The sequence below is a fragment of the Pongo abelii genome, chromosome 2 (genome assembly GCF_028885655.2).
Source record: "Pongo abelii isolate AG06213 chromosome 2, NHGRI_mPonAbe1-v2.0_pri, whole genome shotgun sequence".
Taxonomy (NCBI): Eukaryota; Metazoa; Chordata; class Mammalia; order Primates; family Hominidae; genus Pongo; species Pongo abelii.
Window position 1 is genome coordinate 135205854 of NC_085928.1, and position 15505 is coordinate 135221358.

At 38.7% G+C, this 15505-nt stretch overlaps 1 protein-coding gene across 10 annotated transcripts in view; it reads right to left on the reverse strand.

Moving 5' to 3' along the window:
• Positions 1–11329: 11329 nt before the first annotated feature.
• KCNH8 (potassium voltage-gated channel subfamily H member 8) overlaps positions 11330–15505 on the reverse strand; it is a 395129-nt gene continuing 390953 nt past the window's right edge. For all 10 annotated transcript variants that reach the window (XM_054552527.2, XM_054552526.2, XM_054552530.2 and 7 more), the window contains one exon: positions 11330–12597. In XM_054552527.2, coding sequence (XP_054408502.2) covers positions 11893–12597 — 705 coding nt within the window. In that variant the 3' untranslated portion in view covers positions 11330–11892. The remainder of the gene's footprint in view (positions 12598–15505) is intronic.

Below are 15505 nucleotides of genomic sequence, written 5' to 3' on the forward strand. Positions count from 1 at the left end.
ATCAGTCCTAGTATCAGAAGGATGTAGGGATTCAACTTTTCTCTTTGTTAGTTCTAGATGCTGGGTTTGTTTTAGCTTCGAGAGTTGGGGCATGAGCTACTTGACTATTTACTATCCAAATGGTTTCTCACTTTTGTGACCAGATACTCACCTTCTCTGCTTGTGTGGATGATCAGTTTTAATTTTGGTTACATCTGAGTAGAGTCCAAGTCATACATGAAAGTTTTTCTTAGGCTTGCCTCTCTCTCCTTTCCCCAATGATTGGAGGATCTCAAGCCAGAAAACATTTCAGAAACCACCTGGCCGAATGTAATTCATCCCATACATTACCTCCACAATGAACTTGACCAACGTTTATCTAGCCATCTTTGACCATTTTGTTACAGTTCCCTTTAAAATGCCAATTACTTTGACATGTAGACAACTCTCAAAATAGAAATTGTGTTTCTATCCATGGTTACCTCTTGTCTTTTTGTTTCTGTGCCTGTCTGTTATGCTGTACTATTACATCCCTTTGATAGCCTTTGAAACTTCATGAAATAAAGAGGAGGGAGAACAAAGGATGTTCTGACCTGTCAGTAGGCCTGACGACAGATTGGTTTTCTATTTCTAAGAGTTATAAGTGACTATGAACATCATTGGTAACTGAAAGGAAACAATAAATTAATAGCCAGAAGCACATTGATGGGTCAAGAGATTAATTCATTTAGAGGAAAGGTTAATTGGATAGGTATGTGATAAAGACCTCTCAAGGAGATATTTTAATTGATGTATCACTAGTGAGGAGAATAAGAGAGAAGAGTGTGATAAGTTAGAGGATTTCAACTCAATTTTTTTTCTGTAATTCCCCAAATAATTTTTTTTTATTATTATACTTTAAGTTCTAGGGTACATGTGCCCAATGTGCAGGTTTGTTACATATGTATACATGTGCCATGTTGGTGTGCTGCACCCATCAACTCGTCATTTACATTAGGTATTTCTCCTAATGCTATCCCTCCCCCATCCCCCCACTCCCCAACAGGCCCCAGTGTGTGATGCTCCCCGCCCCGTGTCCATGTGTTCTCGTTGTTCACCTCCCACCTATGAGAGAGAACATGTGGTGTTTGGTTTTCTGTCCTTGTGATAGTTTGCTTAGAATGGGGGTTTCCAGCTTCATAATTTTTTTTTTTTTTTTTTTTTTTTTGCACTGATCTGACTGTGCTAACTAGGGTGAGAGAAAAAGATGTGGTTTCCTGAAGAGTTTTTAGGGAGAGAAGCAAGGACAGTCTAACTGCCCGGTAATAGCTTTTTCATTTTGTACATAGACCATTTTCCTCACTTTTTCCATTGTCTATCAAAATTTTCTGTAAAAGAAATAAAAATATGCTAGACCCTTTGTATTCTGTGGATTAAAATAAATATATTGCACTTATCATTCACTGTAGAAGAAAGACTTGATCCCCATTAAAGGAATTTTAGGCCATGAAACGTATATGGACATGGGAGTCAATTTATGACATTTTTACAGAGAAGAAAACCTTGTTTAAAAGACCATATGCTAAACATAGCTTTAAAAATTTAATAAATCAACCATGTTAGTGAAAAACATAGTTTTATTATAAATAGTAATTCTGATGATGTTTTTACATACAAACACTCATTTAAAAAATACTATTAGGTTAGTGCAAAAGTAATTGAGTTTTTTTTACGTTAAAAGTAATGTCTTTTAAAACCGCAATTACTTTCACACCAAGTATATCAAGAATGCTATGGTTTGGATATGGCTTGAGTTTGTTCCCACCAAAACTGATGTTGAAATTTTTGGCTCCCAGTGTGGAGGCATTGGAGGTGGGGCTTAGTGGGAAGTGTTTGGGTCACTGTGGTGGATCCCTCATAAATGGTTTGGTGAGTTCTCACTCAGGCAAGATGAGATTCGGATTCGTTCTCATGGGAATGCCTTAGTTCCTGCAGAGTGGGTTGTTATAAAGCTGAGATGTGCCGGCCCTCAGGTTATGCATCTTTGCTTCTCTGCTTCCCCTTTGACCTTCTCCCGTGTTATGAGGCAGCAGGAAAACCTCCACCAGAAGCTGAGAGAATGCCACTGCCATGCTTCCTGTATTTTCCCACTTGTAAAATCACAAGATAGACTTATTTTCTTTATAAATTACCCAGCTTCAGATATTCTGTCACAGAAACACTAAACAGACTAACACAGAGAACTTTACTGTTTAAAAAGTGATTTTAATACATGTTATTCCATTTACTTCATATCGAATGATCTTATGTAAATAGTATTTCCTTGTGTCGGTGGTCAGAATCTATCCTTCATTGCTCTGCTTGTGATACTGAACTGGATCTTGTAAATATTTCCTCTTTGTCAGCAGAGGGTGCTAGAGAGACACTGCAGAGGAAAGGGCTCTTTTCGTGGGTTCTGTGTCCTGCTTCTTTGGTTGGCTCCTATGGTACAGAGTGACCAGTGGTGTGTTGAACACCAGAGCCATTTCCTCACACCAACCTTGATCCACTTGAACCTCTGGATGGATTTGCTGTTTGCCCAGCATGCATTTCTCTCTGGCCTCAGTACAGTGACAATGGACCACTTCTTATCCAGGAAACCCAGCAAACCTCTCATTGGGCTATATCTACCCCTTTTTCAGAACGTCTCTATCCTAGCCTTGGAAACTTTCCAAATTTATTCCTTCCTTCGGTACCCTCTCTCCACCACAGGATGTTCTTTCATCTTTTCTTAGAAACCTATCTTCCATAATAATAATTATTTATTTTAAGCACTTCCTGTTCAAGTTACTTTGTGGTTTCTGTCTTTTGACTGGACCTGATACATACATACCTCATGTAGCAGTTGCTTTTTGTGCTCTTCTCATATACACTTATGGTTCCAGGCTCTGCCTAAGACATTTTGCTGCAAATTCCTGGGACTCTCTGCTAACGTTTTGTCTTTATATTTGCATAAGGACAGGCCGGATGTATAGTTAACATCTCTGGGTGCAGCCTTTAGCCATTGGGACAGATGGAACTTGGAGGATGAATAATCCATCTTCTTCCTTGTTAGGTTGTGCAACTCATAAGTCATGTTCTGTAATGTCGTCTGGAGCTCCTTAGAGTGATTGAACCTCAGTTGCTCACAATGGTTACCTGCTCAATAATGCATCACTTTCTAGCTTCCTTCTTTCAGTCTCATCTTCCCATTCCCTAATCAGTGTTTCCTGAGTTCATCCTCCAAATAAACTATTTCACCAAAATTTTTATATCAGGATATGCTTGTAGGAGAAGTCATATGGAAATATCCCAGTCTCAGAGAAAAGGGAATGGAGTCTGAGAATTTGTTTTGTTCAAAGCCAAATAGTTAAGCAGTGAAGTAAAGAACTCAGTTTATCTCAGCCCAAGTCTCACTCTTTATATTTACTTCAGAAAATGTCTTTATAAAGACAGTGTTAACTACGTGTTAGATAAATGCAGACCTACTATTGTAGTCTAAATACATAAACCCTAGAGTATAGGTGTTGTACATATACAAATAAATTTAACTTGTTTAAAAGTGAAACTCTGTAAAGTATTGCCACATCAGCCACCTATGCAGCAGCATTAAGATATAGAAACAGTTTCTAATAACAGAAAACTTTCTTTTTTCATTATTTCATATACGATATTTTATTGTCAGTAGATACCACCTCTCCACAGTCAGATAGTAGATTATCAGTTATTTTTTATGAATGTGGTTAAAACAGCACAGTGCTGCTCTTATGGCTTATATATGGAGCTGGTTTTGTGTTGCAATATAAAGCTCTGATTTCTGAACACAACAACCATGTTTAATCAAAATGAGGAAAAACATTAGGTTGTTTTTCCATGGGACACACTGTCTGTAGTCTTGAGGGAGGAACTTCTGTCTCAGCTCATGGTTCACAAGACCTACAATTGTGATCTGCTCTTGTAACCAACAATTATTCTTTTCCCAAGCTCAGACTCATGAAACTGAGATATGCCAATGATATCTGAGGAATAAAATCCTTCACAATGATATCTCTAAGCTAAACTAGAAATGATAGAATAGACGGCATTATGGGGAGCCTATTCTAATCAGAAATTGATATGTCCATCAACTAGTATGGTTTTAAAACATAGAGGAGTATTTGAAGTGGAAAGAAGATGCTGAGTCTCCAGGAGGAAGGTTGATATTGATACACATCTTGTTATACACCTTATAACTATATGCACATTCCTTCTTGCTTAAACCCTACTTCAGCCGATGCTGGGTCCTTTGTCGATTAGACTAGAGCAGTAGTTCTCACACTTTAGCTGGTATCAGAAGCACCACAGGTTGCTGGGCCCTACCCCCAGAGTTTCTGATTCTGTATGTCTGAGGTGGAGTATGAATTTGCATGTCTAACAAGTTCCTGGTGATGCTGGTTGCTGCTGGTTAAGCCACCACATTTTGAAAACTACTGTTCTAAAGCAGTGTTTTCTTCAACCCTGGGTGTATACTGAATTAATGTAAACATTACCAATACTTAGGTACCACCCACGCAAACTAAATCAAACTCTTTGTGGTTAGAGCCAGGAATCTGTTTTTTAAAAGCAACATAGGTAATTCTAATGGGTAGCTAGAGTCAAGAACCAGTGTTTGGGTATTTCTTTTTTTCTTTTTCTTTTCTTTTTTCTTTTTTTTTTTTAGACGGAGTCTTGCCTTGTCCCCAGGCTGGAGTGCAGTGGCATGATCTCTGCTCACTGCAATCTCCGCCTCCCGGGTTTAAGCGATTCTCCTGACTCAGCCTCCCAAGTAGCTGGGACTACAGGTGCCCGCCACCATGCCTGGTTAATTTTTGTATTTTTAGTAGAGACGGGGTTTCAGTATGTTAGCCAGGATGGTCTCCATCTCTTGACCTCGTGATACGCCCACCTCAGCCTCCCAAAGTGCTGGGATTACAGGTGTGAGCCACCGCGCCCGGCCTTGTCCTGGTATTTCTAAACCTTTAACATGTGCACAAATTACCTGAGAATCTTGTCAAAATGCAGATTCTGATTCACTGCTCTGGGATGGGGTCCAAGATTTTGCATTTTTAACAAACTTCCAGATGAAGCTGCTGCTGTTGTCCCGCAAACCACACCTTCAGAACCAAGTGTCAGAAATGTTGTCTTCTTTACCCCTTTTCTGTAGACGTGGTTTTTGTGTAAGTTAACAAGAGATATGCTAACTGATCTAGGCCCAGGGCTCAAATACCTTTGGAATTTGAACTCTGGAAGCCAGAGTTGACAATTAGATTTGGTTCCACAGATTGTCTGATTATAGCAGGAGGAACTCTTATGACTCATTTTGGTCAATAAGTTATCATGGCAACTTTCGGAAATCTGTGTTTCCATCTGAGGGCTTCTGGACATCACTGCCAGTCATAGCAAGGGGCCCTGAAGATGCTGAGTGTTGGCCATGTGGCTGCAGCTACCCAGAGGGCTCTGTGTTCCCCAAAAGATGTGGCTGAGTTTGAGCCCCTTCCTTATTAGCATTTAATACTGACCCCCATGCAGAGTTCAGAAATAATTCTCTCTCAGGACAAATAAACCATAGTGAAGAATAAAGCTACAGGAGTAGCGTAAAGTTCAGAGTCAGCACTGGTTAAAAAAAATTAACATTGCAAGTAAAAGTGCCAAAGCAAAAGGGTCCTCTTTACCCTGGAGGAAATTCTTAAATGAAAGTGGTCCCTTCAACTTAGTATATTAGTTCTTTACAAAAATAAAAAGCACAGACACACTTTTAAGTCTCACTTCCTCTTATTTTATTCTTTGTTGTACTCAAATATATCACATATGTATGTTCTATTTTTATCAAACCAACTGTGAAAAAAAATCCAGAAGCTTAGCTTCAGCATCAAATTCCATCCCATTTCCAGCTTCTTATCTCCATAAAGGAAAAACCCAAGTTAGAAGGAAATAGCTTAAGAAGGCATAGTTTTGCCCTTCGGACAAATTTTTCCCACCAGCTGTTTTTTTTCTGGAATGAACAGCTTATTTAATTGCCTGCAATGACAGGTATGGAGGTGCTGGTCTATCTCTGCCTCACTGTGCTGTCCTCATGTCTTTTATACTGTTTATTCGGGGCTCTGTTGAATGACACAACTCAAGGAATAGGTTCTTTCAGGACACAAGCTGCAGGGAGTAACATTTAGCTTATTCCCTCTGATGAGACCTACTCACACGATGGACTACCAAGGGAAGCTTTGAAGGCATCTGTGTGAAGTGGCAGACATTTCATAAGCTCTGCTTCTAGCCAGAGGAACTGTGGGTAAGAGGGCAACAACATTTGCCACAGAGAAAGCTCTGAGGCTTTTGGCTGGTAGTGCTCAGGTCTTCTGTGGCCAGGGATGGTGGTTGTGACATATATGTGTGTGATGTCTAAAGCAACAGCAGATCTCCATAGAAAAACTTTATGGGGAAAACATGGTATGTGTTTGTAGAATATATTTGTGTTAGTGAATAAACTTCCTGTATCTTTCTGTAATTAAAGAGTTCAAAATAAAACTTCACTGAAATTCAGATAGACATATTAGAAGCCACACGGGTTGGGGATAAAGTGGCTGGGGGCAGAAACAGCATGTTTTTCTACCCTGGTGGCTCTTTAACAACTTTTTAAAGAAAGGTAAATGTTGACTTGATTGTTAACACTGTGATGAATAGACGGTAGGGGACATATTATGAAAGCTACTTTGTGACCTAAGCAGAGAAAATGTCAAAGAGAGGACTCATTTTCCAGAAGGTGGCCTGGAACACTGAGTGAGAGGGAAAAGGAGGAAGCATGAGGAAGGGCCAAGGGGAGAGGAGGGAGCGGGAAAGAGAGAATGGAGAGGATGTAAGTGGGAAGAGACTGGACATACAGGGAGAGCCAGGAAGAAGTTGGGGAAGAGGAGGGTGGGGGCAAGGAAAGGTGAAAAAATCAGGAAGGAGAGGGAAGAAGGAGATGAGGGGAGGAGGGGGAAATAGGAAAGGAACCAGGGGATGAAAGGTCAGGAAGATAAACTGACATTTGTTTAGCGTTTATTGTACATCGGGTAGTGTGCCTTCACAAAAATTACTTCATTAATTCTCACGAAGACTCTGAAAATTGGATATATTTTATTCTTCAAGTTTTAGATGAAGGAATTGAGGCTCAGATGTCTTAAATTACTTGTCCATATCACAGAGCAAGAAAAAATGGTTGGAGGCAAACACTCCTTTGTGTTCTTCCAAAACTTCTGCTCCTTTTTCAGCTTAATATTTATTTAGACCATTTGCCTTTGTATAAAGTGAAATAAGTAGGCAAAGGAAAGCCTTTTGGAAGAGGCTTTAATAGAGCCTATGCCTGCACATGTACCCAAGCTCTATTTTCGGTGATGATGGTATCTAAGAGAAGACTACATTTGAAGCACTATATACTTAAAAAAGAAGACATAAAAGCAATGTCTTAAAAAGATGACCTTAGAAAATGAGCTATATATGCCATGAGAATAAGTAGCTTTAGCAAGAACTATTTGGTGCAGACTGTTTTCATTGTTATGAATAAAATCACAATCTTAACATTAGCAATTCCATTTCACATAGGGGACATCCACAGCAACTGTCATCTGCTGACCAAATAGTTATCTTGCTTCACATACAAATATGATTCCTATCAGATAACTGACCAATTTTTGAAACTTCAGAAGGTATTTTCACTTTTCTTTTTTCTTCTAGAAAATCTAAATGAAACAAGAAAACAAAGATCTACAACAAATCAAGAGGTTTAAGTGGTGCAAGACACATAGTAGACAATCATTTTTCATTGAAGTAATTGATGGGTGTTCAAAGCTCTCTTGGAGAAAAGATATCAATTACTTTGATAAAAAAAGGTCATTGATGTATTTGGAACTGTACAGAAAGAAACTTGTCAGTTTTAATTGGTTTGATTCTAGTTGGTCCATCTTCCCACAGAAACAGCTCATTATAAAACGAAAGGTTGTACTTCTTAGGACAACGTTTTCAGAGTTTATTTCTTGGAACATACATATTAGAATCACTTGGGGACCTAGCTCATGTCTAAGGAGTTGGAGCCCTGAAATCTCTCTTTTAATAAGATCTCCCAGAAATACATTATTTGAACTAAAGTTGGAGGACTACTGATTTAGGAGTTAATCATCCTTCTTTATTATACAATTATAGACTCTGGGCTGTCCTTAATAGAATTTCAGTGGTTGTCTACTTACATACAGATTAGCTAGGACTGAGACTTGTACTTCTATAGATTCTAGACCAATACTTCTCAGCCTTTAGTGTATTTGAGTCACCCAGGAAGTTTACCAAATGGTAGATTTTCAGGTCCCATTCAAAGCAGCTGGCTTGAAGCTAGGTTATCTGCATTTCAAATATATACCCCATGTGGTTGTGATGTAGGCATTCTGCTAACTTCACATCCAATGCACAGCCCTTCTGGAAAAACTATTCCTGTCAAATACTCATGCAGCCTCTGAGAGGACACTTTGTCTATTGAGGATAAACAATAAACTCCATTTGTAAGTAGCTGGAATTATTAGGAATTTCTTCTTATATTGAATTAATATGAAGTTTTGCATAATCTGTCTGGTTTTAATTAGAATTGCATAGAAAATATTTATTCTCAATATAATTTTGAAGAAAATTACCTTGACCAAGAAAATAACTGCGTTTGCTGCCTCTGGGTTCCTGGGGCTTTCTTTCAGCAGAGGGTGAGTAGGTTAAGAAAATGTAGGGGCTCAAAAATGCATCCCTGATAAGAAGACAAGGGCCTTTGCTATTTGTGTAGCTACAATGCTTAGACAATTAACATCTAGGAAAACTTGAAATTCTCACTTTCTAGAATATTATTAGCACATACTTAAACAAAATAGAACTAAACTGTATCATCCTGAGCTGCTCTGGATATGGGAGAGTCCTGTTTGTCAGAGTAGATTGGGGAAAGGGTCGATAAGGAATAAAATGGGGTTGATTTGGATGAGGCGGAGGTCCTCATGGAAGAAATGCACGGGAGCCCTCCCTCCTTCCAGGTGCTTGCTCACTTTTGTCCAGCTGCAGCTCCATGCAGGTCAGGGAGCTTGTTCTCATGCCTGCTAAAGTCAGATGTTGAGTAAATATAGAGAAGGTGACTGGACAGAAAATATGGGCTTGTTTCCAGCCAATTCACGGGAACATCCCCAAATCCCAAGAACTTAGCTAATTCATCCTATTTGTTTACTTGCATTGCAAAAATAACTCAAATAGTTTATTCACTGATTTTGAAAAAAGTTGTAGTTGACCCTTCAACAACATGGGTTTGAACTGCACGATCCATTCATATGCGGATTTTCTTCAGCTTCTGCCATCCCTGAGACAGCAAGACTCCTCCTCTTCCTCCTTCTCTTCAGCCTATTCAATGTGAAGACTATAACAATGAACACCTTTATGATGATCCACTTCCAGTTAATGAACAGTAAATGTATTTTCTCTTCATGATTTTCTTAATACAATTTTCTTTTCTCTAGCTTTTTTTATTGTGCTAATACAGTATATAATACATATAATATTCATAAACAGTTGATTTACGTAAACTGTTTATGTTATCAGTAAGGCTTCCAGTCAACAATAGGCTATTAGAAGTTAAATTTTTGGAGAGTCAAAAGTTATATATGAATTTTTAATTGTGTGTGGGGCCAGCCCCCTTGCCCCTCATTGTTCAGTGCTCAATTGTAATTATTAGTAAAGTTTCAAAGATCAACAAGCATGCGTGTGAACATGAAGAGAGGGGTACTTAGAGCAGCCATGAGTCTATCAATCATTTAAAATAATGTGACTGGGGAAGTTAAAAAAAAATCTGTCTCAATTATTCACTTGTAAAATAGGGATAATAATAACAAATAACTCAAGTAACTGTTAGCATTGTTTGATTAATACACGAGGAAGTGTAATGTGTATTAATTCCTAAAAATTGGCTGGTACAAAGTCAGTACTCAAGAAACAGAATGCCAGTTATTCTTGTTAGCACTAGTAATAGCAGTGTAATTTGCCAGAAGGACACTTGTGAGCCAACACCAGTTAGCTCTTTTTGAACTGCACTTAAAATGATTACATAGGTCAAGAAGAGCAAAAGGGAGAATGCAAATGAATACATGAAATCTAGAATGTTGCCTTTGTCTCAGTTTTCCCTTTAACTTAGGGAGAGACTGAATTTTGGAGAGGGGGAAAGTAGAAGGCATTGAGTCCTGAGTGACCTGCCTTATAAACATGTCCTGTGTTCGTTTTTCTTAGAAAAGATATCTTTTCTCTCTGCTGCTCTAGCCAGTTTTAAGATGCAAGATTCATACAACATCGGAAGTCTTGGCGTGTTTAGATACTTTTAATGATACAATTCTCAGATTGTTTATTTTTTGTGGTGGAAAATAAAGAGAACTCCAGAATGTGAACCCAATATATCTTCCCCAAAATGTCCAAGACAGTTAGACCGTAACTGTCCTAAAACATAAAATAAAACTTTAGTGAAGGTGCTTAAATCATTGCCAATCCCAGCATCTGAATTTGCCTGTTAGTGTGAGATGTAGGGAGCATTATGGATTCTAGACTGTGTCAGCATCCTAACTGTGTAATCTCTGAGGCTTCCCCTGAGATTTATTAAAAATAGGAATGAAAACAACTGCGCCGTATAGCATTGTTGGGAGCCTTAAAGATAAAAGGTAAAGTGCTGACCCATTGCAAGCTGGTATTACTCCCACAAGTTATAGCTCGGAAGTCTTGGCTCCATTTGGGGATTTCCACTGGCCTACTACCTCTTGTAAAAGAAAAGCACTGGGAAAGGACACACCCAGGTTTTCTCCCTCACTTTGAGCCCAAAATATCCTTATGTCCACAGACCCATTTTGGATTCTTGAGCAACAAAATACGATACCTAGAGGAGAGACATTTCTGCTGGCACAACGACCTTAAATCAGGTCATTGACATGAGTCGGCAGAGCCTAGATGGAGCCTCTCTACCCCCATGCCAAAGCTCATGTAGTTGACACTCAGTCCATGTTTTTATTTCATTAACAAAATATGACTTCACTTTTCTTTTATAATCCAGAAGCATGAGAATACATTTGTCGCAAATTGCATGCAGAAAAAATGGGGGATTCCTTTGGAAACTACATCCTCTTAGTAATAAATAATTTTTGATCTACTATACACAACAGTAGTGCATTTCTTGTTAAAACAGCAAGCTTTTTTTTTTTTTTTTACCAAAATGAAAAGAAAACATTCATTTCTTTATAAATATTTAAATAGTTTAAATACATATTTCATACCAAGGATATAAAAATAGCTTCTGTGTTTTTTTGATAAATAAAGACGTTTTCATTTACATGGCAAATAACGTGCGAATAGCTGACCACTGGTCACCAGCTCTATTTGACTGATTGTCTAGGAGATGACATGCAGTGATAATTGTCCCTTAGCCTTCACAAAAAGAAAAATACATCAGCAGGAGCTGTGCACTCCTGAGGCCAACAGTGCTATGGATATTGTTCAGGAATGACAATCAGGCACTCATGAAAAACCTTTGCCATACTTCACAAAAGCCACATGAGACAAAAGTCATCCACAAATTCTTTGTCTAGGACTTCTAGCTGCTTAGACCCTCAGGGTCTTTGGATTGTTACCAAAGTCTGTCAAACAGACCAGTAGTTTAATACCTGTACAGAAAAATGTTTCTATTATGCTTCTAGTATCTAGAAATTGTTTGCTACAGCATGGAGGTGGTTCTGCCTTTCCCTGGCTCCTCACACTCTTTTCTGCAGGATTCCCAGCTTTGCTCAGTCTTCATGCCCACCAGAGGCAAAAAAGGCAAACTAAAACTGTCATGCAGTGGTAGGTTTGAAATTAGCTGCTGCATCATGGACACTAATATCATACATTTATGGCTTTGTTATCTTTCACTTCTGCTGTGCTTGTGATAACTTCCAGTGGAAGGTTCTCCAAAGGTTTTGTAGAAGCTGATGCCATTCCTTCCTGGTTCCAAGATCCTGGTAAGTTTTCCAGACTGAAGGAACTCACAGTTCCCTGACTGAAGCTGCCCTCCTCTGATCTGCTTGGGAGAACTAGGTGCAAAGATGTTTCTGAAGAGGAGCAGACAGAGGATGAGAGAGTTGCTGAAATGGACTGCAGAGGCGTCAACGTAGAATCTGAATGTGGAGAGATGCACCTTAAAAATTGCAAATGACCTTCTTGGACAACCTGGTAGTGGGAAGGTGAATAATCAAGGCTTGGAGAATGATAAAGTTCACTGTCTGCAGGATTTTGCTCATGAGCTCCAGTTCGTTGGGGGCTGCTCCCCACAGAGGAGGGATCCACACTCCAAATGTCTGAGGTGATATTACTGCTACAAAGTTGTGCTTGGGTATAAGCAGCCCCTCCTGTTTGCAAGTGTAGGCAAGGCTGGTGCGCACTCCAGCTCATTCTGGTCTGTAAGCTCTCTCTGGAGGGACACACAGAGGTGCTGTGCAGAGAGCAAAACCGTGATGGCTGCTGAGGTGACAGAACATTTTCCAGAAGCTGGATCACATTTCTCATGTCTTTACCCAACTGAGAAACTTCCTGAGTCAATGTTGTTACCTATGTGGATAGAGCAGTGAAAGACAATAGTTAGAGGTGCATAGTAGTGACCACATTTCAGAGAAATGAAGCAGGGAAGTGATATTTCTTTTGGTTTTCTTTTATTCCTACTTATTTATTCTTAAACATTTTAGCATTTGCTTGGTGAAAAAGAAATTTTTTTTTCTTTTTCCTTTTTTTTTTTTTTGAGACAGAGTCTCACACTGTTGCCCAGGCTGGAGTACAGCGGCATGATCTCAGCTCACTGCAAGCTCCACCTCCCGAGTTCACACCATGCTCCTGCCTCAGCCTACCGAGTAGCTGGGACTACAGGTGCCCACCACAATGCCCGGCTAATTTTTTGTATTTTTAGTAGAGAGGGGGTTTCACCATGTTAGCCAGGATGGTCTCAATCTCCTGATCTCGTGATCCGCCCTCCTCAGCCTCCCAAAGTGCTGGGATTTCAGGCGTGAGCCACGAAAAGAAATTTCTTAATAAGAAAGCCTGAAAGGCCGCTCCAACTCCAACCAAGCCCAAGGGGTGAATGGGTAGGTTAGGCATTTGAATGAACATACATCCTGATCTAAAGACATCCTCATTCTGAAAGAGCCTAGAGGGGCATAAGTAGTCTGGGGATCTTAATCAGTGACTTGGGATTCTTAAACAGAATGAGAGATACAGATCCATCATCTCTAAAGTACTGATGATATCTTTTGCTTCCCCTGGGTGAATGGGATGCACGATAGTGCACAAAAATCATCGGACACTTCAAAACAATGTGGAGTGGCAGATATTGCATGTAAAGCACTCAGCACACTAAGCACTACTACCTATTTGGAGTAGACACCTAGTGAATGGTAGGTCTCACTATTGCCATTTCTGGTTGAAGCCTATGCTTATTATAGGCCAGAGACAAAGTGGCCTTCAGTAATGGTGAGAATGCTACAAAAGAACTCATACCAGATTTGCTACAGAGAAAGTTTGCAGAAAAAGGGAAAGCTATGGAATGAGAGTTGGAAAGAAATAAAAAGACCTTCAAGGTGGGTAAGTAGAGATAAGCACTGCAGGGCATCTGAGAGTCCTGGAATCCATCAGTGAACCTGAAACCCCATGGAATTATAAAACAACAAATTGTGTTGTAGGTACTTCATTCAGTTTTCTAGGTGAGACATTTAGCTTTCACGGCCCCCAAACACTTAAGAACCATTGAAAAGTCTTCATTTTATACTTAAAATGCATAACATTCATTAGGGAATTTATTTTTGTAATGACCACATCAGTATTTTAATCATGGAAGGCCACCAGAAAATTGAATTTCACTTAAACATAGCTTTTCTAAAAGATTTGTATTCTTCAAGTTGAGGAAAACATATTTCAGAAAGCAGGACACACACATATATTTTCTAGTCTTTGGTTAGATTCATAAAACTAACATAATGTAATATTTTGCCTTCATTGCTATAATACTTTGTATTTTTATAAAGGACTTTCTATGACTTTATTTTACTATCGTGAACCACAAAATGTAATAGAAGCAGCTGAACCTATGGGCTAAATATAATCAGGAAACAAAAAGAGGTAGTTCAACTTCATTGAACTGAAGATTCATTCAAGACTGCTGTTTTGGGCAGACATTCTTCAACATTTAAGTACATATTCCTAATTCATCCAGCAACTTAATTCAGTCTACTTACTGTGAGTGGATTCTGAAACTAATTCTCCCTGGCACGTCCATCAGGAGGTAACACTGCTCAAAGTCAGACATTTAAAAAGGCCAGAAGGAGGTTTTTCCATGGTTTGGGCAACCAACTGGTAACACCTGCCTTGAAATTGCCAGGCCAAAACTATTTCTGCCCTACTGCTGGCATGAAACTCAAGGGATTCAACTGAATACTTGTCCAGGCTTTTCAGCAGATCTAAAACTTCTGAAGACAACAACATCTCTCAGCCTCACATTTAAGAAGTGAAACAATGAATATGAGAAAAATTCAATATGCTTTGAAATCTTCACTATGGGTTGTCAATTTCATTACCTGCCAAGCTTCGGTTCTAAAGCACATGAATCACACTTAAATCATTACCCAGGATATTTGCACTACCTACATTCACAAGAGTTCCATCTTAAAGTGATTAACTCTTGTATCATAATTTCAGAAGACAACGCTGCCACTAAATGAGATGGTTAAAGAGGCACATTAGCCATCCATTCATATAGGTTGTCCAAGCTAAATTTCTGTATGAAACTCACCAGGGCTACATTAGTTCATTTCCCAATAAAAATGCTTTGAATTGACCTTTTATTGAGAATTAAATAAAGGCACAGTCTCTGAAGAAGAAGTTTGAATTTTAGGCACATCAACAATTATGTTATTCAATAAATGTTTGTATGTTTGTAAATTTATACAATGTGCTTTCAGGTACATTTTTCCTATTGGATCTACCAACAGTGCTAAGAAAGGCAGGGATGTATTATTATTTCTCAACTTGTAAAATAGGAGCAATAAGATTCAGAGGTGAAAGGACATTTTTAAGGTTACTTATTTCATGAATGACAGTCTTCAGTCTAGAATTTAGGACTTCTAAGTTTGGTATTCATTCTGCTATAGAATATTATCATGTGGAAAAAGAAATATTGCTTAAGAAAGCATTGATTTTTCCTAATGTAGTCAGAACATGTAAAGAGCACAATGACACAGAAAGGTAGCCTCATGAGTAAAAAGCTGTGTGAAATGTTAATTCAACATTAAGTAAATAGCGTCATCTCTAAAAATATAGGAGACTGATTAAACACAGTAAAATATCTTCATAGCAAACTATATGAATGCAAAAATAGTAAGAACTGGAAACAGATATGTTAATAGACATATTTCTGATGAACTATTTTTCTAGTTTTCAAAATAAACAGATATTTTTCCATGATTGAAATACC